This window comes from Pseudorasbora parva, chromosome 5 (assembly GCF_024679245.1).
Source record: "Pseudorasbora parva isolate DD20220531a chromosome 5, ASM2467924v1, whole genome shotgun sequence".
Lineage (NCBI taxonomy): Eukaryota > Metazoa > Chordata > Actinopteri > Cypriniformes > Gobionidae > Pseudorasbora > Pseudorasbora parva.
Window position 1 is genome coordinate 37,549,867 of NC_090176.1, and position 26,358 is coordinate 37,576,224.

Below are 26,358 nucleotides of genomic sequence, written 5' to 3' on the forward strand. Positions count from 1 at the left end.
TTCCATAACATGCAGCACCCAAATGAAAGCGTTTATCTGTCCTACTGTAGCCACAAATAGAACTTTATAAATACATCAAAGCAATATAATTTCACTCACATATCCCAAAGCTATTTTGTAGTCAAACATGCAGGTTTGCCTCAGCTGTTTGACCTGAAGATCTGCAGGGCATGTGTGTACTCTCCATATCTCCAGACACATACCGGGTGTACTAATCACCCGCAATCTGGACGGCGTCCAGCAGGGGTCAGCATGCATCACCCTGTTTAAGGCATGCTGTCAGGTAGGCAGTGCCTGGAGCTCACACAGCAAAGCTCTGCCACCTGGCTATGCAGCTCAGCCATGTGAAAAAGAAAAACAATACCCAGTTTTACCACAAACCCTGCCCGACATAATCTAGCCCTGTGCACATGGATATCCATACTCATTTCCTCCAGTACACTGTCCAAGCACAACCTTGCCTGCAGTTTGCAAGACGAGACCGGCTTAGGGGCTGTGGTTTACAGACATCACTCGACTGGTCTTGAATGATAAGTAACTTTGAGTAAGGGAATTGAGAACTGGTTTGTAGTGTTTAGACTACAGACATAATGGTAAGGACCCTCAAACAGGACATTACCATCTATATATTATCATGCATTAAGGTGTTTGAAAAACATACATTTGTGTTATAAAATGTATATCAAACGTGTGTGTGTGTGTGTGTGTGTGTGTACACTACCATTAAAAAATCTGGGGTCAGCAAGATCTTTTAATGTTTTAAAGGGGTGATGAATTGAGAAATCAACTTTCCCTTGAGCTTTTGATATATAAAAGGTCATGTTAATATAAGAATATCCTGTAAGTTTCAGAGCTGAAAACTTCCTTGTTAGTCAAAGAAAAGCTTTTATAGACACCAGACCCAGCAAACGGTCTTGCGCTTCATACTGCCGTCAGTGCGCGACGAAACACCGCCTCTACAGAATCTACAGCGCGTCTAATCCAGTACCCTCGCCCACTGACTCATGGAGGGCTCGTGCAAGCTGGTCAACAACAATAAACCTGCCGAGGAAGATTAAGATATTGCACTATTCCTGGTTGTGGAAGAACACAGTCGCTGCTTAAGCTTCCTTCGGATCCTAATTTTAGGAATGTGTGGTTGAACTTTATTTTTAATGAAGTTCCAGCTCACGTGGGGAAGACATGTCCACTTCATTTCACTGCGGAATCCTTTGTAAAAAAAATCTCTGGTCGATGCTGGATTTGGATCCGACAGGAATGGTGCAACACACTTATGTGAGTAAAACGTGTTTTTATATGTAATAGTATTGCATTGTTATAGATTGTGTTGCTTATGTGTATGTGCTGTTTTTATATCGTCCAATCTTGCGGGATATGTGTAATATAAAAATAATAGTCCAATCAATCACGGGTCGATGAAAAATATATCATTGTGTTTGTTTGATAAAGACGTTTACGAGCCCTGTGATCGAGATAATCATTCCGCTGCCGCTTCTCCCTCAATCTCTCCTCTCCCTTGTGAATTGACAGGGGAGCAGAAGCTCATTAAATATGCAAATCTTATCCAATCCTAGCTGTGGACGTTTACTTCCAAGTCTACAGTGCGTCACGCCCACCAAAACACAGCGCTCAAAACCAGTGTAGAAAATAGTCTATTACTTATTGGTTGTGATGTTTTTTAATGTAAAAACCACACAAACATCATTAGTTGACCTCAGAAAACAGTATAAAAAAATAAAAAAGCCAGTTCATGACACCTTTAAAAAGACCTCAAATGCACAACGGCATGAACTTCATTTATTTGCTATAACAAAACAGTAATATTGTGAAATACTTGTACAAATTATAGGTATATTTCACCCCAAAATGAAAATGATCCCATAATTTATTCACCTTCAAGATATAGGTGTATATTTCTTTCTTGTTTCAGCTGAACACAATCAGAGTTATATTAAATAATATCCTGGATCTTCCCAGCTTCGTAATGGCATTGAATAGACCCAGAGTTTTTGAAGTGCCAAAAAAGTTAGCAACCATCCATCATAAAAGTAATCCATACAACTCCAGTGGGTTAATAAATACCTTCTGAAGTTTTGGGTTTTTTTGTAAGAAAAATACCCATATTTAGCCCTCCATGGCATCAGTCAACAAAATACCTTTTTGGACCTCACACCTTAATTTTTTAAAATACATTTTTAATATATAATATCACCTGACATGTCTGTTCAATGAAATGAGGGGCTGAAGTGTGTGTGGTCTTTTATTTTGGGTGGAGCAGTCATTTAATGAAGCAAAGCCACGTGGTACACAGTGCCACCAATTGGTAAGATAAATATCACTTTTTAGCAACCCACACAGCTGACACAGAGAATGATGGGGAATGTAGTTTGGTCACTCAAACCTATCAGCGTATAAACTGACTAAATGAGTAGTGTTTTCTGGCAAACTTTATCTCTCTTAATCAACAGTACACATAATGCATATAAACTACATTGTACTGTCTGCATTCAGAAATAAATTTATTATGATTGAAACAATTTGCTTCCGCCATTGCTTCCCACTCGTAATTATGACTGTGGTGGCATTCATGTGCATTCAACTGGTAAATACAATCTTTCTGACATGGCTTGAACACACCATTGAATAGTCAGTCAAAGTTTTTTTGCTATCTACTGACACCACAGGAAACGGACAAGAACATTTTATGGGCAGAAGGAACATTGAATCAATCGAGCAGTTATGCTGCCTTCAGGTCACTAAAGTTTCCTAGGATAAAGTTTCCTAGGATAAAGTTGCACATGTACGCCCTCACATTTTGAAACTTGAATGCAATGATTTCGTAATCATGACTTCAGAAGTCGGAATTATCACATTTCCGACGGCACGTGAAGGCAGCATTAGGGTCATTCATTCTGAGAGTGTGGACAGTCAGGAAGAGTGGATCCCTGAATAACGTTTGAGAGACATGAGGTTAAGGGTAAGATAGGAGTCAGCATAGTAATGTGTGTGTGTGTGCACATGATTAAGTGTGGTGTGTGTGTTTGCTTGGTTTATATGTTTATTTGAATATTATATGAATATAAACATTTCTAAGTAAGGTGAAGGTGTTAGTTGTAATTAGTAGACTGTAAAAAATATTGTTGGTTTAACTTAAAAAAGTAAGTAACCTGGTTGCCTTTAAATTGAGTTTATTGAAATTAAAAATCTGAGTTGATACAATGAAGGAAATTGGTTTAATAAATAGAAACTCAAAATATTATTGTATCTGAACCACATAAAAAAATGTGATAAATCATGAAAATAGCACAATTTAGCAGGTTCTGCATCTTCACAAATAAAACACACACAATTAACCAATATGCTTACAAAATCTTTTAATAATATTTGAATAAAGGTTGTCGATTCTCCAAATTTTTCCATTGTATTAACTAAATTTTTATTTCAATAAACTCCAGGTAACTTATTTTTGATTTTTTTTTTTTTTTTTTTTTTTTACAGTGTAGTAGCTTTTTTGTTGTTGATTATTTGTGATTGGTTGTAACAATTCATAAGCATTCATGTGATAAACAACAAAATAAATATAATTGATCATATTTTAGGTTAGCATGGTAATGTTAACAGCTCTTAAAATATATTTGGTCAAATTCCCTCAAAGCAAACTATTACAGACCCCTAAAGGTCCCCACCCAGTTTTGTAAAACAATTAATATAAAACAGCTGCCAGTCCATGGAAATTTATTTAGACATACACACACAATCACACACTTTGCCTTGGTCATGAAAAAGGCCTTAGTCTTAGTATTCAATACTGCTTACGACAGGAGACGTTATTTAAGCCGCTCCACCTAAATAAATGACTACTCAAGTCAGCACTACGTAAATTGTGTGCAGCCATGCATCTATCTCATATACATCAGTGTCAGATACATGATCAGGGGGTGCTGTGAGAGATCTGACCTGTGCATGTGAAAAACTTGGACTCTCCGACGCTCAGCTCCACCTTTTTTAGCGAGATTGATACCTGGAGGACACCTGGAAAACAAAAGAAAAGAGACAGAGAGAGATGAGAAAGAGGTAGCAATCCAAAATTCAGTGCACGAACCGCAGGTACGACAAGAATGCTTCACATGTTCCTGCACACAAAAATCACACCAAACCACAGGCGGCACAAAAAACTGTCTTTGCAAGCGGGAGAGATGAGAGGGTACAGAGACTTCTATAAGCCCCCTCCCAATCACTTCAATCAGGCTAGCCAGCCTGGAACATCTAGCACCTAGTACAAAAAAGTGAGGAAAAGAAAAAGACACAAGACAGACAAAGCTTTGATCTGTCTTTTCTCTTTTTTATATACATGGTCTGTTCTTGCATTGCATTTCACTATCAGGGAGGAATTCATAAGAATGAACACCCAATGGTAGTGTCATTTATTGTTATGCGTTGTCTGTAGTTTCAGCATGTGGTTCACTCATTTAAATAGTTTAAGATGAACTCTAGCAGAATATCCACATTTTTTATTCTATAACTACACTGTAAAAAATGTGTGCTGGTTTTTGTTGGTTTAACTTAAAAAAGTAAGTAACCTGGTTGCCTTAAAATTGTAAGTATTGAAATAAAAAAATTGAGTTGATACAATGAAGGAAATTTGTTTAATAAATAGAAACTCAAAATATTATTGTATCTGAACCATATAAAAAATTTGATAAATCATGAAAATAGCACGTCTGGCATGTTTCACTGCATCATCAGAAATGAAACACACACAATTACCCAATATGCTTACAAAAACTTTTAATAATATTTTAATAAAGGTTGTCGAATCTCAAAAAATGTTCATTGTATTAACTCAAAACTTAAATTTCATTTAACACATTTTAAGGCAACCAGGTAACTTTTTTCCTAATTTTTTTTTTTACAGTGTATTTAACTAAAACTTTTTTTTTGTGTGTATATAAACTGTATATACCACTTTTGGTCCTATATATATTAGTGGGTGGGATATATTAGGCAGCAAGTGAAAAATGTTGTGTTAGAAGCAGGAAAAATTAGCAAGCGTAAGGATTTGAGCGAGTTTGACATGGGCCAAATTGTGATGAGCAGATGACCATGGGTCAGAGCATCTCTAAAACTGCAGCTCTTGAGGGGTGTTCCCGGTCTGCGGTGGTCAGTATCTATCAAAAGTGGTCCCAGGAAAGGCTCATTGATGCACGTGGGGAGCAAAGGCTTGCTTGTGCGGTCTGATCAAACAGACGCGTTACTGTAGCTAAAATTGCTCAAAAAGTTGATGCTGGTTCTGGTTAATGTATTGTACTGTAAGCAGCTTGAGCATGCAAAACAACCCCTTTTGTGTTACATGTAACAAATAAATATGGTAATTTGAGTTTGGGATGGCATGAGCGTTAGTGAGTTTTCAGGGTTTTCTTTTCTTGAGAACTGCTCAGTATCAGATGAAATCACCATGTCCTTACCCACAGAGCCAATCATACGAAGATGACAGTGGGAGGTCCGGAGGTCTAGAGTTCCTCGTTAAAAGTGGTCTGTGAACTCGTGGCTCAGGTAAAGGCGAGGGCAGCGGACCGCATGTGAATGAGAACACGAATGCATGCTGGAGCTTGAATGTGCAAGAAAGAGGACAAACTCCTTGAGCTGGAGGTCTCTCCGTTCATCCGAAAACGACCAACTTGAATTATTTTTTGCACAACGGCATGCAAGAGTAAAGAGCAAAGTGGACACGCACACACTTGCGAACACACACTGACGGAGCTCATGGGGGAAGCACTGGCATCTGGCGTAATGATTAATTACAGCACAGTGGGGCTGGAGCTAGTCATCTGGATGGAGACAAGTCTGAGGCTATGTGAGCTGCTGCCCGTAGCAACCAGAATATAATTACTCCCCAAGACTACTTTGAAAAAATTATTAAAAAAAACACAAAAAATAAATACAAGCCTTCTCATTAAGTTTTTTCCCCCACTTATTGTACTGTTCAAACAATATTACATATTTGGTGTCACAAGTTAATGAATGAAATTACACAAAATAGTGTACAAATTATTTAAAGATATTACTACATTGTACACTTAATCATAGTGTTCTTCATATTTATGAATATCTCATATTTAACAAAAACATTTTTTAAAGAGGATGTTAGACAAACTGCCTGAGCTAAACTTAAGCAGCCTCACACTCCTGGAACACATTTCCATGTGTTTGATCTCTCCTAAAGCAAAATTCACCTCAAGACATTTCAGTGTCAAAGAAAATGCATAATTCATGAATATAAACATTGATCTTGAACTAAATTTTGCACACATATGTGTAACATAGATAGACAAGATAATGAGCCCCTTAAAAGACTAACAGCCTATAAATGCCAGAGGTAGCGGTGATGGAATCCACTACCATATACTGTTCTGTTGATAAAGTAAAGATTTATTTGCTGGTGCAATTGCCAAGCAAACTTGATAACATGTATACACTACTACTCAAAAGGTTGGGTTCAGTGATGTGTACTTTATTTATTTATTTATTTATTTATTTATTTATTTATTTATTTATTTATTTATTTATTTATTTATTTATATTTAAATAATTACCAACAAATTACCAAGCAATGCTTCATTTTGTTCAGTCTGTGGTGTAAAAGGTCACATTAGCAATTAAAGAAAAAAAGTGTAAAAAATACCGCACACCAGCTGAAATATTTCAGGTCTTTTATTGTTTTAATACTGATGATTTTGGCATATAGCTCATGAAAACCCAAAATTCTCAAATCTAAAAACATTAGGGTAACACTTTACTTGAAGGGGTGTGCATAAGACTGACATGACACCTTCATAATCATGACATGACACGTGTCATGAATATGAACGAGTTTTTATGCATGTTTATGACAACTGTCATTAAGTGTCATTCGCTTAATTATGTCATTTTTAATGCAATGATGACATTTCGAAATTGTCTTTGTTATGACAACTTGACATAAACCAATACATCATAACCTGTCAGTGTCTTTGTCATGACAACTTGACATTACCAAGACAACATAACCTGTCATAAACAGACATGAAATGACATAGCAGATTAATTATCAAATTTAAGAAACTACTTAGCTTTTTGGGTTTACATTACATTAGTTGCTAGGCAACGTGGGGGAGAGGACGCTGGCGTTGTCTGTTCGCCGCTTCTCCACCCACAAATCATGTTAACTTTACTATTAAATTTAGATTTTATTTTATTTTCTTATGTTTGTGACTAGTCTAACAGTCAGAGCTACAATTGGGACTGTTGCTGATTGCTGGCAGCCACTGAGAGGACGTTGTTTGCTGTTTTTTCACCGCTTCTCTTCTGTTTTTGTTTGAATTTGTGGTTGGTTTTGGTTTGAAGGACATTTGATGTTGCTCGCTGCGGCTGCTCTCTCTTCTGGGTGTCGGCTGCTCACTGGTGGTCTCCCTCGGGCCTGAACTGCATGGTGGCTGAAGTTTGCATCAGGCTAGCGTCATCAGCGTCCGGCATGATGTTGGGATGTAATTTTTACTTGTTATTCATGTATTGTTATTTTTTCCCTTTGTTGCACTTTTAGATTCTTCGGAATGAAAAGTGCGTTATAAATAAAATCTATTATTATTATTATTATAATTATTAAACTGTCATGTGGTTGGTTTTGACGTTGGCTGTCATTAGGCTATTATAATGTCATGATTTTTTTAAGAAATTTAATTTGTCATTTACATGTCATTAAGTGTCAATACTCTGTCAAATTATTTTATAACATTGTCATGAATCTATTTCTTGACCTAAACTACAGTGGTACAAGTTGAATTTGTCATTAACATGTCATTAAGTGTCAATACTCTGTCAAATTATTTTATAACAGTGTCATGAATATTTAGCTTGACCTGAAATATGGCATCATAGAGGAAATCGTACAGAGTCATTAAAAACTATTAATATAACTCAAAATGATAGAGTGGCATAGACATATACACCTATATGATGATGTCTATGGTGGCACCACTGGTTATGTGTACGCTGTAATAGTTGTTGGCAGAGCCTCAGTCAGGTTAGTTTGTTTAGGTGTTTAATGTCAATTTAGTTTGCAGTAAGTAAAAACAATTCACAACAACGTTATTTTGGGTTTAATATACTTTATTTAAACTTTCGCTCACTCTTTAACGAATAGTTTGAGTTTATTCTTACCATTTTTTTGTGTGTGTCTGTTTGTCATGGTGGAGTCAAAAGTGGTTCGGGCGGAAACGTTGGCCCTATACATAATGTTCCGGCCTAGGATCTAGTCGCAACCATTCAGCCCGGGGTGGGGCTCTAAAGACTATTCCTCTTATTTTTATACATCGGAAGATAATTTATAAAGTGAATTAATTTGAATATGTATGTGTATATATATATATATATATATATATATATATATATATATATATATATATATATATATATATATATATATATATATATATATATATATATATATATATATATATATATATATATATGTTTATTTTGTGTAATGGCCAATATTTGTGTACGTGTTTTCCCCTTTTTGCGTTAATTGGTGCTGGTCACCTGTGTATAAATTCATGCCTTGTGTTTTTAAGAGTCAGTTCTGTGAGAGGGTAGGTCTTAAAAATTAAATGATTGATTTTATTTCTCGAACTCCTTTTCATATTTTTAAGACATTTGAAATTGTCTATTATCTAACCTTCTGTTGAAGCTGGTGGAGGAAACTTAAAACATAAAATAAAACATTATGAACTGAAAAATATTAATGATGCTGTTATTAAAAAATAATTTGACAGCATATTAACACCTAATTACATTTTAATGACAAATTAAACTTGTGCCACTAAAAAAAATGTATGACATTATAATGGCCTCAGTCAACATCAAAACCAACCACATGACAATTTAAGGTTAACCCAATAAGCTAAGTAAATTTCTTAAATTTGATAATCTGTTATGTCATGTTTATGACAGGTTATGTTGTCTTGGTAATGTCAAGTTGTCATGACAAAGACACTGACAGGTTATGATGTATTGGTTTATGTCAAGTTGTCATAACAAAGACAATTTCGAAATGTCATCATTGCATTAAAAATGACATAATTAAGCGAATGACACTTAATGACAGTTGTCATAAACATGCATAAAATCTCGTTCATATTCATGACACGTGTCATGTCATGATTATGAAGGTATCATGTCAGTCTTATGCACACCCCTTCAAGTAAAGTGTTACCAAAATGAGCATATCGTGAAAAGGTTCTCTAAACAAGCTATTAACCTAATCATCTGAAACAACTAATTAACTCTAAACACCTTTTAAAAACTCCCAGCCTGGTTCATTACTCAAAACTGCAATCATGGGTAAGACTGCCAACCCAAACCTGTCCAGAAGGCCATCATTGACACCGAGAGGGTAAGACACAGAAATAAATTTCTGAACGAATAGGCTGTTCCCAGAGTGCTGTATCAAGGCACCTCAGTGGGAAGTCTGTGGGAAGGAAAAAGTGTGGCAAAATACGCTGCACAACGAGAAGAGGTGAACGGACCCTGAGGAAGATTGTGGAGAAGGACTGGTTCCAGACCTTGGGGGACCTGCGGAAGCAGTGGACTGAGTCTGGAGTAGAAACATCCAGAGCCACCGTGCTAAGGCGTGTGCAGGAAATGGGCTACAGGTGCCGCATTCCCCAGGTCAAGCCCCTTTTGGGCTACAGAGAAGCAGCACTGAACTGTTGCTCAGTGTTCCAAAGTACTTTTTTCGGATAAAAGCAAATTTTGCATGTCATTTGGAAATCAAGGTGCCAGAGTCTAGAGGAAGACTGGGGAGAAGGAAATGCCAAAATGCCTAAAGTCCAGTGTCAAGTACCCACAGTCAGTGATGGTCTGGGGTGCCATGTCAGCTGCTGGTGTTGGTCCACTGTGTTTTATCAAGGGCAGGGTCAATGCAGCTATCTATCAGGAGATTTTGGAGCACTTCATGCTTCCATCTGCTGAAAAGCTTTATGGAGATGAAGATTTGTTTTTTCAGCACGACCTGGCACCTGCTCACAGTGCCAAAACCACTGCTAAATGGTTTACTGACCATGGTATTACTGTGCTCAATTGGCCTGCCAACTCTCCTGACCTGAACCCCATAGAGAATCTGTGGGATATTCTGAAGAGAAAGTTGAGAGACGCAAGACCCAACACTCTGGATGAGCTTAAGGCCGCTATCGAAGCATCCTGGGCCTCCATAACACCTCAGCAGTGCCACAGGCTGATCGCCTCCATGCCACGCCGCACTGAAGCAGTCATTTCTGCAAAAGGATTCCCGACCAAGTATTGAGTGCATAACTGAACATAATTATTTGATGGTTTTTTTTTTATTGTATTAAAAACACTTTTCTTTTATTGGTCGGATGAAATATGCCAATTTTTTGAGAATTATGTGTTTTCATGAGCTGTTTGCCAAAATCATCAGTATTAAAACAATAAAAGACCTGAAATATTTCAGTTGGTGTGCAAAGAATCTAAAATATATGAAAGTTTAATTTTTATCAATACATTATGGAAAAGGGCCTGTAGTTCATACATATATATACACACACACAAAAGAAAAACAAATATACAAATATTATTAATGATTTATCATTAATGATTTATCAACATTATAAAAATATGATTAATAATTAATAATCCATAAATAATATAAGCCACACTGGGCCATTTTTGTGGCTCTATTCCATATAGCTCCAAGCTTAAATACACATTGTTTAATTAATAAAAGGAGAAACAAATTATCTTTAACAAAAACTAAAAGTTGCTTTTGAACTTTCTGTTCTTCAAATAATTAAGAATTAAATAATTCAGTTTTTAACATTGACATAAGAAATATTAACAGAAAAAAAACTAATAAATATCAGAATATTAGAATGATTTCTGAAGGATCATGTGACATTGGAAACTGTAATAATGGCTTCCAAAAAATAATCTTTGCAATCACATAAAATATATTCAAATAGAGAACAAATTATTTTAATTTGCAGAAATATTCCAATAGATTTGATTTTACTGTATTTGTAATCAAATAAATGCAACAGCCTTAGTCCTAATGGGTTGTTATCATAGCTATCAAAATCCAGTGTTCGGCATTTTGCGTACGTGAGTTTTTGTTGTAGATGTCTATTTAAAAAAAAAAAAAAAAAAAAAAAAAAATGTGTACTGTGCTAATTAATTGAGATTTCTTACAGCTCTTACAGGTTGTTGGCCTTGTCTGTTTCGTTGCTTCTATTACTCTCCCCTTTTTTGCAAGTCGCTTTGGATAAAAGCGTCTGCTAAATGATTAAATGTAAATGTAAATTGAGCATAAGAGAGAAAAAAAATTTAATAAACCCATATCTTTTGAATGGTAGTGGACAAACAAACAAACAAACAAACAAAATACAGTATACATATCAGTGAGGCTCACTCCTTCTCTGGTCATTCTGACATACTCTCACCTGCCTGCTTTATCTCCTGGTTTGAGCTCTGATAGCATGTGGGTTATCTTTGACGACTTCCCTCAGAGAAGTGCTGGAACTAAATGTAATTAAAGCAATTAATTATTCACACTCACACGAGAGTCGGCTCTCTGATTAAACCTAACTGTCTGTCAGCCAAATAATCTAATTAAACCGATATGAATCAACAGTCATTGGAGCAAAAATAGAGAACACCAGTTTTTGCACAAATTTATGAGCTGAGATAATGAAAAGAAACAACAACAACAACAGAAAACACTATTGACATATAGCACCAATAGGGAAAATCTCTCTTTTTTTGCATTAAACATGTCTATTTCAAGCATTGGAAAACAACAAGTGTGTTTCGACAGTAGTGCGTAGCTCTCTGAAACAGAAAAGAGCGCGGGAGAGTGCGGGAGTTGTAGAGAATGAGGTGCCAAATCAATTAGATGTGCAAATGGAGAGAGCCAGCCACAAATGTGCAGGCTGTGCCAGAATAAATAAGTAATGCCCCAAAATATCAATAGCTGCCAAAAAACAAAAATAAAAAATTACCGAGACGTAGCAGCAAGAAACTTCCGTAATGATAACTAAAAGCCGTAAATTAAAGTGCATGGGGCCCTCATAATATTTGCTCACGCGGGACCCCGGACCAATAAAAACAGTCTGAAATCAATGGAGGCCTGAGGTGCAGACATAACTCTGCTTTACTGTAATTCTGTGGTGTGTTTGCCATTCCGAACAAAATGCCTGTGTGGAAGACGTGAGTTAGAGGTAATTAAGCAGGCAGCCGTGCAAAGCCCCCAGGCTGAAAGGCTACACCAGTCATTAAACAATCCACTATGGAGCTCTATGCTTTCTCATTGCCACTGAGATCCTTCCGATCTTTAGAATGACTTCCTCTTAATGAATCGGTCAAACTGAATCCCAAATAGGTCTGTCTGAAACTGATGCTGATTGGTTAATGTACCACAAGATAGGCCCAAACCCTTCTTTGCGGCTATCATGAGCTGTGATGTCGAAAGTTGCAGAGACCAGAATGGACGTTTGGATAGATGAATAAGTAAATTCAAATAAATAAAGTAGTGCTGTCAATCAATAAAAAAGAAAGAAAAAAGAAGAATTTATATTATAAAGGCGTTTATATTATTTTTATATTATAATAATTTCACAGGTACTCTCCAAATGAATGCAGAAACAACTTAAAGACTTATATTTTAAACACTACTACCGATATCTCTATGAAATAGATACAAATAAAATAAAAATAAACATTCAGAATTACATTGGAAGCTATCATTTTCAACATTTATTAGGTTTTTAAAAATAAAAACTTTTAACTTAAGTGAACATAAAACAATCTTTACATAAACAAAGGTTGACTTTGTTTGTATTAAAAACACTTTTCTTTTATTGGTCGGATGAAATATGCTAATTTTTTGAGGGTTTTCATGAGCTGGATGCCAAAATCATCCGTATTAAAACAATAAAAGACCTGAAATTGGTGTGCAATGAATCTAAAATATATGAAAGTTTCATTTTTATCAATACATTATGGAAAATAATGAATTTTATCACAATATGCTATTTTTTTTAGAAGGACCTGTATATCTATATCTATATATATCTATATCTATATCTATATCTATATCTATATCTATATCTATATCTATATATATATATATATATATATATATATATATATATATATATATATATATATATATATATACATATATATATAAAACTGAAATTAGGCAAACACTTTTTTAGTAACTTTATATTTAAATATAAATATAATTTCTTTCTGACCTGATTCAATTAAACATGTTCAAGAGATCCAATTTTCCAAACGTTGTTGGACTTTTCAAGTTAACTCACACCAATGGCCTCATGCATTCAAAAAAAACATACATTTACTTCTAAACTGGCAGCAACATTCACCCACTTGTGCGATCTTATTTTCACATAGTGTCACAAGAATTCTATGTGATTTGAAAAGTTGTCTTTCCTCATTGCAGGCTTTCCTATTAAAGTGGCTCCTCTTTAACCTCTCCCTCCACAGTTCGGACTTGTCCACCTTCTCTGGAGGAACTACTGGATGGTATTGGCCATTCACACAGCTCTCTCTCTCCCCTGAGATAAGACTGGATTCTACCACAGAGGTAATTTAAGTGCTAGAGAGAGGATGGCTACATTGCTCCCTCTCTCCCCCCTGTCTCTTTCTGTGCATTCCCTTGCAACCGAAATGTCAGAGTAAATGCCTACAGAGAGATCTCTCTCTCTGTCCCCTCTGCTTCCTTACATCTCTCTCAGAGGAAATAGAAATGACCAAGGTGTAACATACTGATAACCGGGACACATGGAACTGACCAAAGTTAGTGGTTTAACAGAGACTAGATGTAGTTAGAACCTTTGGGATCTGTTCAAATCAAATCCTTCAGCGCAAAACCAAACCCAAAAATTGTCTGGGGACGAACGTTTTCCCAAAAGTGCTATCTAATTATGTTTCAAACCAGCTCTGTAAGTCACCAAAATAGATTCGAGCGGCAAAGGAAAGGGTCAAGCTCTTGTGAAACTCTCATAAACAGAGCCAAAGGAGAATTGAGCACGAACTTCTTCTTTTTCGAGGAACCTGCTGGGGTTTGTAGGTTAAGATTTCATTGTGGAGAAATTGAATCAGACTCTCCGTCTAGTCCGTGAGAATTTATTATCATGGCGGAATTGGCTTGACACCAGCTGACCTGCTTAAATAAGGGAGATGTGAATGAGTTCAATTCAACTCTTCAGGCTGACAATGCTGCCAGCTCGCTTGCCGTACGAAGAGGGACAAGTCTTATCTGCTTTAACTCAGTGGCTATATGACTGAATGCAATACGGACGCTCATACTGAAGCCAATCAAGTTCTGAATGCATGAAAAATCCTTCTCTTATGCGGAATGACCTGGACCTATAAAGAGTATGCTAACCATGCACAATACAGATAGCTGTGACCAAATGTGCTTATTCAGACCAATGACCTACCATTAACTTTGAGTCCATTATTTTTTTTTCACGTTTTGCCAGACATAATTTTACAAATGATCTGCATTTAATGTGTTTACGATATAAGCAATTCCTGAGAGATGTCTGACATCAGGCCATGTTTACTTTCCATCTGGATTGAATTCAGATTCAAATGCGATTATATGTGCAATACAGAAAGAGACATGCTGGAAATGTTAATTGTTTTCTTTCTCCCTGATGTCTGGTTCCTGCTGTGTTAATTAAATGCAAAGACATCACTTTTTTATGTGTGATGAGAGCTGCTTTTCTTCCCCATGTGATATTAATCTGACAGAAGGGCAAACATGAGCAGAGAACAGGGAGAAAACCACAATTTAAATCACAATTTAAAGAGGCCATTCGTAGTCTTCCCAAAGGATCCCTTCTGACTGGACTGAAGTCTTTTACTAAGGCCTCTGTTAACTGGAGCCTGACCTTACAGTTTGTATGAACCGTTTTGTGAATGTGTCACAATGTGATGCTGGCTTTGCAAAAAAGCTGTTTTTGGAAAATGTGGAAGAGAACTATATTGAATCATGTAACGCGTAAGCAAGAATTGCTAGTCATTTCACTTGCAAAGAGGTTAACCAATTGTAAAAGGTTATTTCGTTTTATTTTGATTCATATAGAAAATTCTTAAAGTAGGAAAATAAAAGCGAAAGAGGAAAGAGTGCTAGAAATGTTCACTGTAGTCTAGTAACTGATCATATCAAAAGTTTTCAGTTGGCCAAATTGAATTTCTGTGAATTGATGCAATTTAATGTATAATATAATATAATTCTGTGAATTTATGCCAGCTAAAAAATTTAGTCACTATAGATCAGCCACTGGAAAATTGGTGACCTGATTTTTTTCCTTTTCATACAGTGTTGTACTGTTAATGTCCATAGATTACATGGGTTTAGTGTTGTAAAAAAATTTATAATATATATATATATATATATATATATATATATATATATATATATATATATATATATATATATATATATATATATATATATATATATTAACATAACTATATGTAACTAAAAGCCGTAACAACCTACAACTACTATGCCTACTACTAAGCCTACAACTACTATGTAACTAACCCCAAACAAAACCCGAACCGGTACACTTTATTTGACAGTACCCTTCAGTACTATAAATTATGCATAAATACATGCAACTAACCCTAAACCAATCCCAACCCCACAGAAAGTACATGTAGTTACCTAATATTACTCAGTACTTAAATGCTATTCACTATAATTCACTATAAAATGGACAGAGTAAAAGTGTAAACACCTAATCCTACCCCTGTAGTAAGTACATGTAGTTCAATAATATTACTCTGCTCTTAAATGTACAGTTACAGTGTAAAAAAACACATAAAAATAAAGTGTAAATAAAAATAACTATTCATATTAATTCAACATTTACTAATACTTCGTAACACTTTAATTTAGTTCCAATTTTCACTACTGGGGCAGCAGTGGTTCAGTGGTTCATGTAGATTGTCTACAAACCGGAAGGTTGGTGGTTCAATCCCCGGTTCCACCTGACTAAGTGTCGAGGTGTCCATGAGCAAGACACCTAACCCCAGCTGTTCCCGACGAGCTGGATGGCGCCTTGCATGGCAGACACCGCCGTCGGTGTATGAATGGGTGAATGTGAGTCAAAAATGTAAAGCGCTTTGGATGGCCATAGGGTGTGTTAAAAGCGCTATATAAATGCAGTCCATTTACCATTTACTATTAACCAGCTGCTTATTAGCATGCATATCTATATTGGCTGTTTATTAGTACTTATAAAGCACATATTAGCCTTATTCTGCATGGCCATATTCTACATCCCTTAATCCTATCTATCTAAATCCTACTCAATATTTAAACTACCCTTACTAATAATAAATAAGCAGTAATTTTTCTAAAAAGAGTTTATTGATGCAAAAATCATAGTTAGTATTCAATTAATAGTGAGATTGGGACACTAACCTAAAGTGTGACCAGAATGTTGTATCTGTTCAAATTATTTACAACAATTGTAATGATATTAATGCCCCGGTTATGTATGTAACCCTCGTTCCATGAAGGAAGGGAACGGAGACATTACATCAGTACTGTCGAAATGACGAAACCCTCATTTCGTCAGTGCTGATGTAACTTGGAGTGTAGAAAGGGACTGAAAAGGGAAATAATGTTACCAAGGATTAATAAATATAACCAACGTATTGTTCCTTGTTAGTTAACTTTAGTAAGACCTTATTATTATTAGTGCGTTGGTTCCGAAAGACGATACAGGTAAGTAAATGATGGCAGAATTTGTGTTTTTTATTGTACTGTCCCTTTAATGTACACACAACATACTTCTGCACCCCGTTTCCTCATTCTAGAGTTCAAGACAGATTGGCTTAAGCTGTCTCCTCAGACACACTGTTGATGTCTCACACAGTCTTCAATACTGTCAATCAGTCTGTGCCAGGAGGACTGTGATATTTGTCAGCCCCAAACAAACAGTGAGGAATGCTCACCAAGCTTGTGTAGCACTGACACAAATAAATACATTTCTCTCTTCACTCTTCAATCTTCTTTCTCACACCCCACTGGCGGTCTATCGGCTTCAGCCCTCCTCAAAAATGAAACCTGTCACACAGATACATCCATTCCTTTATCCCTTTCAAGTCTCTTCCACGTGCGTACAGCAAAGTCCTACCACTGCGATCTGCCTAGCGGCTAAATGATAAATACACAAATGCGCGGGTGTTTTTGTATTTGCAACGTTAATTGAACGGTTTGTAGAACATCAGAAAGGAAGGGATGTAAACACAGTGTGGCATTCTGTCAGCACTCCCAATAGATCCAGTGCTATGTCACACACTCCCCCGTGCTGGGACGCTGTCAGTAAATATTAATAAGCCACTACATCAACTGAGGGTGGTCCCCTGTCACCAGATTAGCATAATCAGTGCAGTTAAAATGGCCGCCCTCCTCCGAGCAGGGGGAGGATAATGATGCTGATTGAGCATGCCCTCGCACGAGCTGTGATATACGGCAAAGTCACCGGATCCCGTGCCGTCACTGTGTGATTTGTGGAGCGAGGACTCGCACTGGATGAAGGAGGCCTCTCTGGGATTGAGTGCTGCACCAATCACTGATTAAATGGAACGCAGACTGGCCCTGTGGTGCAGGCTCAGGTTACATGAAATGTTTGTTTTTGTCTACGCTGATTGCCAGTTTGATTTTAGCACAAATGGTCAGCCAATCGGAGAGTTGTACACCTTAGAACCCTGGGAAAGGCTAAGGAAGGGTCATCAACATAAATTAGCTCATCAGCGTGGAGAGGTATGACGAGATTATGTATGGAAAACATGATTAGTGTGTTATTCCTGTATCAATTAACTCTTTAATGAAATTTGAAAATTCAACAGCTGATTCATCCACTTACCACATTGCATAGCGGTGCGGTCACACTAGACTTAGACAAGCAGGCAGAATCATATCAGATACTACGTATATGGCCAACAGAAAATGATGTCATGTTCTATGGCTTTGGTATGTAATAACTTGTATATACTACAATTCCAAACTTTAGGGTCAGGATTTTTTTATGCTTTTTTGTGTGTGTGTGTGTGTGTGTGAGAAATGTGAAGGAAATGAATTCTTTTATTCTAGCCTGACAAGCCAGACCCACATCAAGATGTTTGGTCTGAAAACTCACCATAGACAGGGCTCAATCCGAGGGGCGGGATAAACGGTTGTCTTTCAGACTCCCTCTGCAAGGCGTGCACGCAATTGGATAGCGCTACAACCAACCAGAGCAACAAAGGTGAAGCAGAGCTCGTTGACAGATTAAACTTTCACCGTATCCGGTCGGCAAAACTCAGAACACATCTTCCCTTTTTAAGAATGACTTCAGTGCCATTCTTTTTTCTTTTCTCAGAGAAAAGCTTAACTCCAAGTCTTCCAGAGTCGCGGTCAAAGCTGATTCGAAAGACCGCCGTTCGCCAGCTTCTGTGTTTACTAGAAGCACGCAAGCGCAACTCAGCCATCATTATGTTAAGCCCCGCCCACTGACTCTATACACGATGTAATTGGCCCGACCAGAGTTTGGCGTTTACAGCTCAGAAGTGTATTGAAAGTTGTTAGACGACACTCGCGGAAGATTAGATTTGCTGCCACTAGGGTGCGTCTAGATTTCTAGGCTACTTTTATTCAGCAAGGACACATTAAATCAGTGCTCAAACTTTTTTGGTCACTTCCCTTAAAGCATAAAAAAAATAAAACAATAAGAGAGAATGAAGGATCAGAGCTTTTAACTTAAATACACTAAATATTTCAGTGATGCTGAATTGTATGAACAACATATTACATACTTCACTTTTAAAGGGACAATCAGAAAAAAAGCTATTCACAACAACAAAGCGACTTGACATTTCCTGTGACGCCAACAGAGAAAGTTGAGCAGAGCTGAACTTTATGCAAAAATGAAACAAAACTATGCAGTGTATGAAACTATATTCCACTACCTGAAAAAAAGATGCTATATTTGATTCAACCATGACTACTGAATATAAGCCAGGAGACCTGGCAGAAGTTCCACTGCTCAGCACACATCTCAGGCCTAGAAACAGCTTATAAAAGAAGAAGACCTTGTATTACTTGTCTGATGCAGCAGGGGGGTGTTAAGATCTGATTACAGCATTCACATGCAGGGCTCTCTTACTGGAAAAGAGGTCAAATAGTGAAAGAAGGATTTTGTGTTTGCTCTTCTGGTATTTGCAGTAAGATTAGGCAGCATACCATGACTAGTCTCAAAACAGATGATAGTTTGGAGAACGCATTATTTACCCATGCATCCATGCAGACAAACAGACCAACACATATGGATCACTAAACTGTTAGAGCGCAAAAGAAAATCATCATTTTAAAATTATACATTAACTGTTGTACATTCATTTGTAAATGTAATAGTGTTTTCATAGCAATATCAACCAAATTGCATTTTTTTCCATTAATCCCCAAAACACTTCAATGAATAAACAAATATCCTAAAATATTATCCTTGACCCAAAGCATAACCAGATCTGAGTAATGTGGTGTACTGCAATTATGTTTGCAAGCTAAGGCTGTTATTAGATATTTTGACTTGATCTTTAACCCCAAAATAATGTGGATGGATTAACTGGGGGAAAAATAATGAAAAAAATTGTAATGTGTGATTGTCAGTGAATGCAACAAAACGTGTCTTATTAAATAATTTAAAAAAATCGAATTTACTGATGGATGGATGGATGACAGGCAGAGCGATATAACAAAAGAATGGCAGATAGATAGACAGACAGACAGACAGACAGACAGACAGACAGACAGACAGATAGATAGATAGATAGATAGATAGATAGATAGATAGATAGATAGATAGATAGATAGATAGATAGATAGATAGATAGATAGATAGATAGATAGATAGATAGATAGATAGATAGATCAAAAGAATGATAACAGACAGACAAATAGGTGGATGGATGGATGGATGGATGGATGGATGGATGGATGGATGGATGGATGGATGGATGGATGGATGGATGGATGGATGGATGGATGGATGGATGGATGGATGGATGGATAGATAGATAGATAGATAGATAGATAGATAGATAGATAGATAGATAGATAGATAGATAGATAGATAGATAGATAGATAGATAGATAGATAGATAGATAGATAGATAGATAGATAGAAAAATCATATGAGTTTTAGAGGACATTCCAGACCCCGTCTCAGGAGAGCTGTATCAACATGTGAGCGTGATATGAAATATAATATACTCTGTTATCTTAGAGGCATAATTACCCTCTCTGAGCAGCTCGCAATAGGAGTGACCCCAGCCATATGGAAAACACAAACTCATCTTCGACACTTTATTGACACTGTGCTGCGGGGGCCGCATCCCTTTCCATGAAGGAAGGTGTTTGCTCGAGCACAATATCTCCAGCTGAAAACACCTGCCCAGCAACAGCAGCAGAGACCATGGAAACACTCGGCAGTCGGGGATGTGTCCTCAGCTTATTATAGAGCACTGAGATATTGTGGTATTTATAGTTGATGGAGCTTCTTCCTAAGTTCTTTCTCTCTCGCTTTTTTTTTCGGGACCAACCTGCGAGACGTAGTTGAAGTAGATGTAGCTCACTCCTTTCTCATAATCTTGAGGATTTATTATAATCCTCAACTCATCACTGCCGACAGCTGAGTGGCTGTGTGCATAACATACTATCTCTGCCCCGATTCTGCTTTTACTGGTTCCATCAAAATATTTATGGCGCTGTTTTTCGAGCTGTGAGTTAACTATGCAGAAAATAGGAAAGACCAAACAAACAAAGCATGGTATGACGCCAATCAAACCGCATGATCAAACAGGATCTTTGTATAAGGCTGCATCTTTTCGAGAATTGCAGAGATTTGGTGTCCCAGAAAATTGTAATGAAGTGGCGAGGTTGTCAAGAGACTACAGTCAACAGCTGTCGCTTTTGTTATGATCCAACAAATCTGGGAAGCATATGAATATTCAGTTATATCATTCTTAACACAAGGCACAATTAAGTGGTGTTAAATTTGCATGATGTGATGAAATGGCTGAGAAAACAAACTGTTCTACATATAAAAGCAAGTAGAGGAACCAAATTAAAGCAATTCGGTATTATTATATAATGATAAAACCTCACTAGATGGCATAGTTTCAGTGAATCACGTGGCATGCCTATAAGTTTAAACGCTGTGTGTTTTTTTTTTACTATATCTAATATGCATCTTGTACAACGTTGAAAGACAAACAACAAACCATAAGAAATGAGATCAAAAATAATAGAAGCAAACAGTGTGATGCAGAAATAAAGGACATGCGTAGCATATAGCGATAAATGAAATGCGACTGGAGGACTATGAATGATAAAAAAATATCAAATTGTAATCTTTTACAACAACAGAATTTAACTGGTCAATTCATCCGACTACTGGATCAGAATTAAAATCTGCCATATATATATATATATATATATATATATATATATATATATATATATATATATATATATATATATATATATATATATATATATATATATATATATATATATATATATATATATATATATATATATATACACTGTTGGAAAAGAGGCTTAAATTCTGTGTTTACCAGGCAAACTGCGTATCAGGACTTGGTTAAACCACAGAGAAAACACACTAAGAGGTCAAAAGTACAATAATGGAGAAATGGGGAAGACAAATGTCCTCATGTTATTGCATCAATACACCTGTCACCTCCATGGCAATAAAATGGTCTCTCAAATGATACTCTACTGAAGGCTAGCAAGACGCTATTATTGTCACACCTGTGTAAGTGTCACTTATCGTGTTAAAGAACTACTTGAATAAGTAATACACCATACTGTTCCTCTCCTCTATGTGGGATTTGTGATGTTAAGCCATCAGTGTAACAGATTGTCTATTTAACCCCATATGTAACCCAGTGTGGCGCTGAATAACTGAAATGACTCGGCACCTTAAACAGACTTTGAAGCTGTAAATGGATGCTTGGCTTGCAAGTTGCGTGTGCAGTTTTGGGCCAGCGTACAGGACAAATGGTCAATCCATCAGGCTAATAGAGAGAGAGAGAGAGAGAGAGAGAGAGAGAGAGAGAGAGAGAGAGAGAGAGAGAGAGAGAGAGAGAGAGAGAGAGAGAGAGAGAGAGGGGAGAGTGAAGGAGAGACGGGTTGCGGGTCTCTGACGGCGATCTGGAAAGCTGATGCACAGCGTGTGACGCGAAAGGCCACATTCATCCATCTTGCCTCCACATAGGGAGAGAGAGAAAAAAAGGAGATTTCTACATAATTTTCTGTCATAAGGATTCAGAGTACCAGTATGCAGGAACTAAATTAAAGTGATGTACAGTATACAGTAACAAAACAGTGTTGAGGACGGGTAACACATAACAACTAACCCACATCACATAATCAGATTGCATTATAGTTTTATTAAAGTTGAGCAATTAAGTTTTATTAAAGCTATAGGAGAGACCTCTACATCATTAACAGCATCAATCAATTTTCCTGAAGCACATACTACTTGCCCCCTGCTGGATTACCCATGCCATGTCCACCACCATGTCCACGACTTTTTGCTTGGAAATCTTTGCCAATTTCAATAAAGCAATAACAAACACAACTTTAACTTATTACAATATTAATACTTAGAGGATTCAGGCAACATAGGTTTATTTAATATTTCATATATTAAGTAGTGTTAAATATGTTTGTATCAACCAGATATTCATATTCTATTAATGATTTCAGTCATGAATGTATTGAATTTTCTGACGAATAAATTAAACAATTTAAAACTAATACATAACTTTACTGAAATATTACTTTAAATATAAATTATAATATTCTAAATAAGATTTAATTATCAGATTTTCAGAATGATCAATAAACAGCCTGATGTTACATATCAAAACAACTATTATAATGATAACTATTATTACATTTGATTAATAATTATAATGATATTTATTATTATGAAATTAAAAATAATTGTTATCTACTACTACTAATTATTATTATTATTATTATTATTATTATTAATATAAAATAATTATATAAATTAAATAATGGTAATTGTACTACTACTACTACTACTACTACTACTACTACTACTACTACTACTACTACTACTAATAATAATAATAATAATAATAATAATAATAATAATAATAATAATTATTATTATTATTATTTGTGTTGTCAATGCTGTTGTTGTTGTTGTCATCAGAATTAGTGTTGTCAAATCGATTAATCACATCCAAAATAAAAGTTTGTGTTTAAATAATAATATATGCACATAAATATACATAATAATTTTACACAGTATACATAAACCATGTATACATACGGCATGTATATATACTGTATATATACATGCATGTGTAATATTTATATATAGTGTGTAATGATTATACACAGAAGACACAAATATATTATGTAAACACAAAATTTTATTTTGGATGTGATTAATCGAGATTAATTGTTTTATCAGCACTAGAAATTATGTAATAATACAAATTATTTTAGTGGTAGGGTTCGGTTTGGATAGAGAATATACAGTTTGTTTGGAATAAAAATCCTTATTTCTGTGGACAAATATACTTGTTTTATGTCCCCATTAAACATGAAATTGCAATGTGTGTGTTTGTAAAATTCTGGGTTTACAGGAGGATTACACAATATTGGAGATATAAGTGAATATATATGTGCACCACATTTGTTCATATAGTCTTTAATGCATAATAATAATAATAATAATAATAATAATAATAATAATAATAATAATAATAATAATAATAATAATAATAATAATAATAATAATAATAATAATAATAATAATAATAAAAATAATAATAATAATTCATTACATTTATATAGCACTTTACATAGAAGGGGGAATCTCCTCAACCTCAACCACCACCAATGTGCAGCACCCACGTGGATGATGCGACGGCAGCCATATTGCGCCAGAACGCTCACCACACACCGGCTTATGGTGGAGAGGAGACCAATCTGACTGCATCTGCATCTGACTGAAGCTACCGCACACAGAGGAAAATGTCCTTTGGCTGCTCTGCAGATCACGAATAACAAATGAGTATCAAAACTGGAAGAGAGACAGCATCAAACCCAGCAACCGCGCTGAGATACCGTGACAGTTTCATTTCTCTGTTTTATTAACCATTCCAGCCTCCCTCCTCGAGACGGATATTAGCAGTAAAACCTACGTTATCTCTGGTACGACACCTCCTCTTTTATTTACCATCTCTCAGCCCGCAGTGTCTCAAGGGACGAGGCTGAGCGGAGGGCCCAGTCTGCACTGAATCATGAGGCAGACAGGCAGATCTCACTTCTGCATCAACCCATCACTCGGCACAGAAGCTCTTGAAACAAAGCAGGAGTGAGTCACTTCTTTACTTCCTTACAGGTGCAGATTTCTGAAGGAAAAGCTATTTATAAAACAGCCCATGAGAAAATGCATTCCAAACCCCCCTGGAACAGGTGTGGTGGTTTAATAAAGGGGGCGGGCACAAGAGAAGTCAGGAGTCATGGATCACATTCAGTATTCCAGATGCATGAAAGAATAGAGTAATGCAGTGGCAAAAGACCATGTGTCAGCTCATTTGTAAAAAGTGATCAGTTTATTTGACCAGTTGAAAAGTTAGGAAACCTGTTGCCTTAAAATTAAGTAAATAAACTTTAGTAATACAAAAAAAGAAGAAAAAGTTATGTGAACGTAACAATTCCAAGTTAATGAAACAATTTATTGCTTTATTCACTTCAATGAGAAACCTTTGGCGTCATACACAGACGCGTTGGGCATATAATCATAATGAAATTATATATTTGGTTATGGTTTTGCCATTATGACATGTTTATTAGTAGTATATTTTTATTTACATTTATTTTTATTTACGCTAGTTAGACACGTTTTAACATGTAACCCAAACACATACCATAAATAAAAACCTACCAATGTGTGTATTATATGATATAAAACACATGATATAACAGGCAGATACGACAGGATGCACAATTTATTAAAAAAGTACAAATATTCCAAGTGTTCTGAGGACAAAACAATTGATTTGCCCGAAGGAAATCCCCAAAAGGAATCAGCGTCTCCATCCCCCGAAGATCATGCACATATCAAATTTTAAAAATTGCCAACCGAAGAAACGTTATTTCAGATATCATAGTGAAATTCCATTAGCTCTCGTATGTCTCATGACCAATTGCGTCATTACGTCAGCATTGATTGTAAAATGTCATTGGCTCTCGTGTGTCTAGTGACCGATGTTGTCATGCTAAAGAGTCAGGTGTGTATAATTTGAATGAGATATGAATGAGTGCATTCACGGAGCCGCGGGATCATCATTTCAGCAATTAAAACATTAGAGATCAACTCTGTTACATGAAGACAGCATATGACTTCAGAAGACTTGGAATGCAACATGAGTTAATACTTGTATACTGTTTTGGTCAGTTTTTGCAATATTACCTGCAATATTTTCCTGTTATGTGTTTTATATTGTTGAGAAGTGGGTAGGTTTAGGGTAGGAGTTGGGTTAGTTAATCCAAAATATAAAATTAGCCTGTAAATATTCATAAAATCATGTCTCCTTTTACAAATGCAAAGAATTAAATGCGTCTTGATCTGATGAATTAGGCAAACAATTGAAATGAATGGAGCACCCTGCTTGTTAAAAAAAAAAATACGCTAAAGGGGTACCTTGTGCACTAAAAAGTGACGCAGAGGGGTCCTGACCAAGTGTCAACCGTGTTGTTTTAATACCTTTCTGCACCTTGAGAGTGTTCATTAAATGTCTTGGAGGGGGCAGAGAGCTCTCAGATTTCATAAAAAAATATTTTCTTTAATGTTTCGAAGATGAACGAAGGTCTTACAGGTTTAGAACATGTCCTCTAATTACTCTAAATTCTCACTAGGGTGAGTAGTTACAAACAGAATTTTCATTTTTGGGTTTCATTTTAAGTTTTTCCTTCAAAAAGTGAATCCAACTGTTAAGCATTTCTTTACATTTTGAAAGCTCTCACTGCTTGATTTACTCCTCTCTCAAACCACAATTCCGTGCAAGGGAAAGAATGAATTTAAAACATGTATGGTCCGAATATGGCATTGTATTTCCTGCAATGATGTTTGCCTCCTGCAAATATGACACGTACATAGACACTGTTACACACAGACCCTCTGTTGTTCTGCCAGAACATTC

At 36.1% G+C, this 26,358-nt stretch overlaps 1 protein-coding gene across 4 annotated transcripts in view; it reads right to left on the reverse strand.

The window, feature by feature from the left end:
- The window catches only part of ncam2 (neural cell adhesion molecule 2), a 266,655-nt gene that overhangs the window by 80,149 nt on the left and 160,148 nt on the right, over positions 1-26,358 (reverse strand). For 3 of the 4 annotated variants that reach the window (XM_067444204.1, XM_067444203.1, XM_067444206.1), the window contains exon 2: positions 3,958-4,032. In XM_067444204.1, coding sequence (XP_067300305.1) covers positions 3,958-4,032 — 75 coding nt within the window. Of the gene's footprint in view, positions 1-99; positions 207-3,957; positions 4,033-26,358 lie in introns of those variants that run through there. The other variant, XM_067444205.1, reaches the window with a different exon arrangement.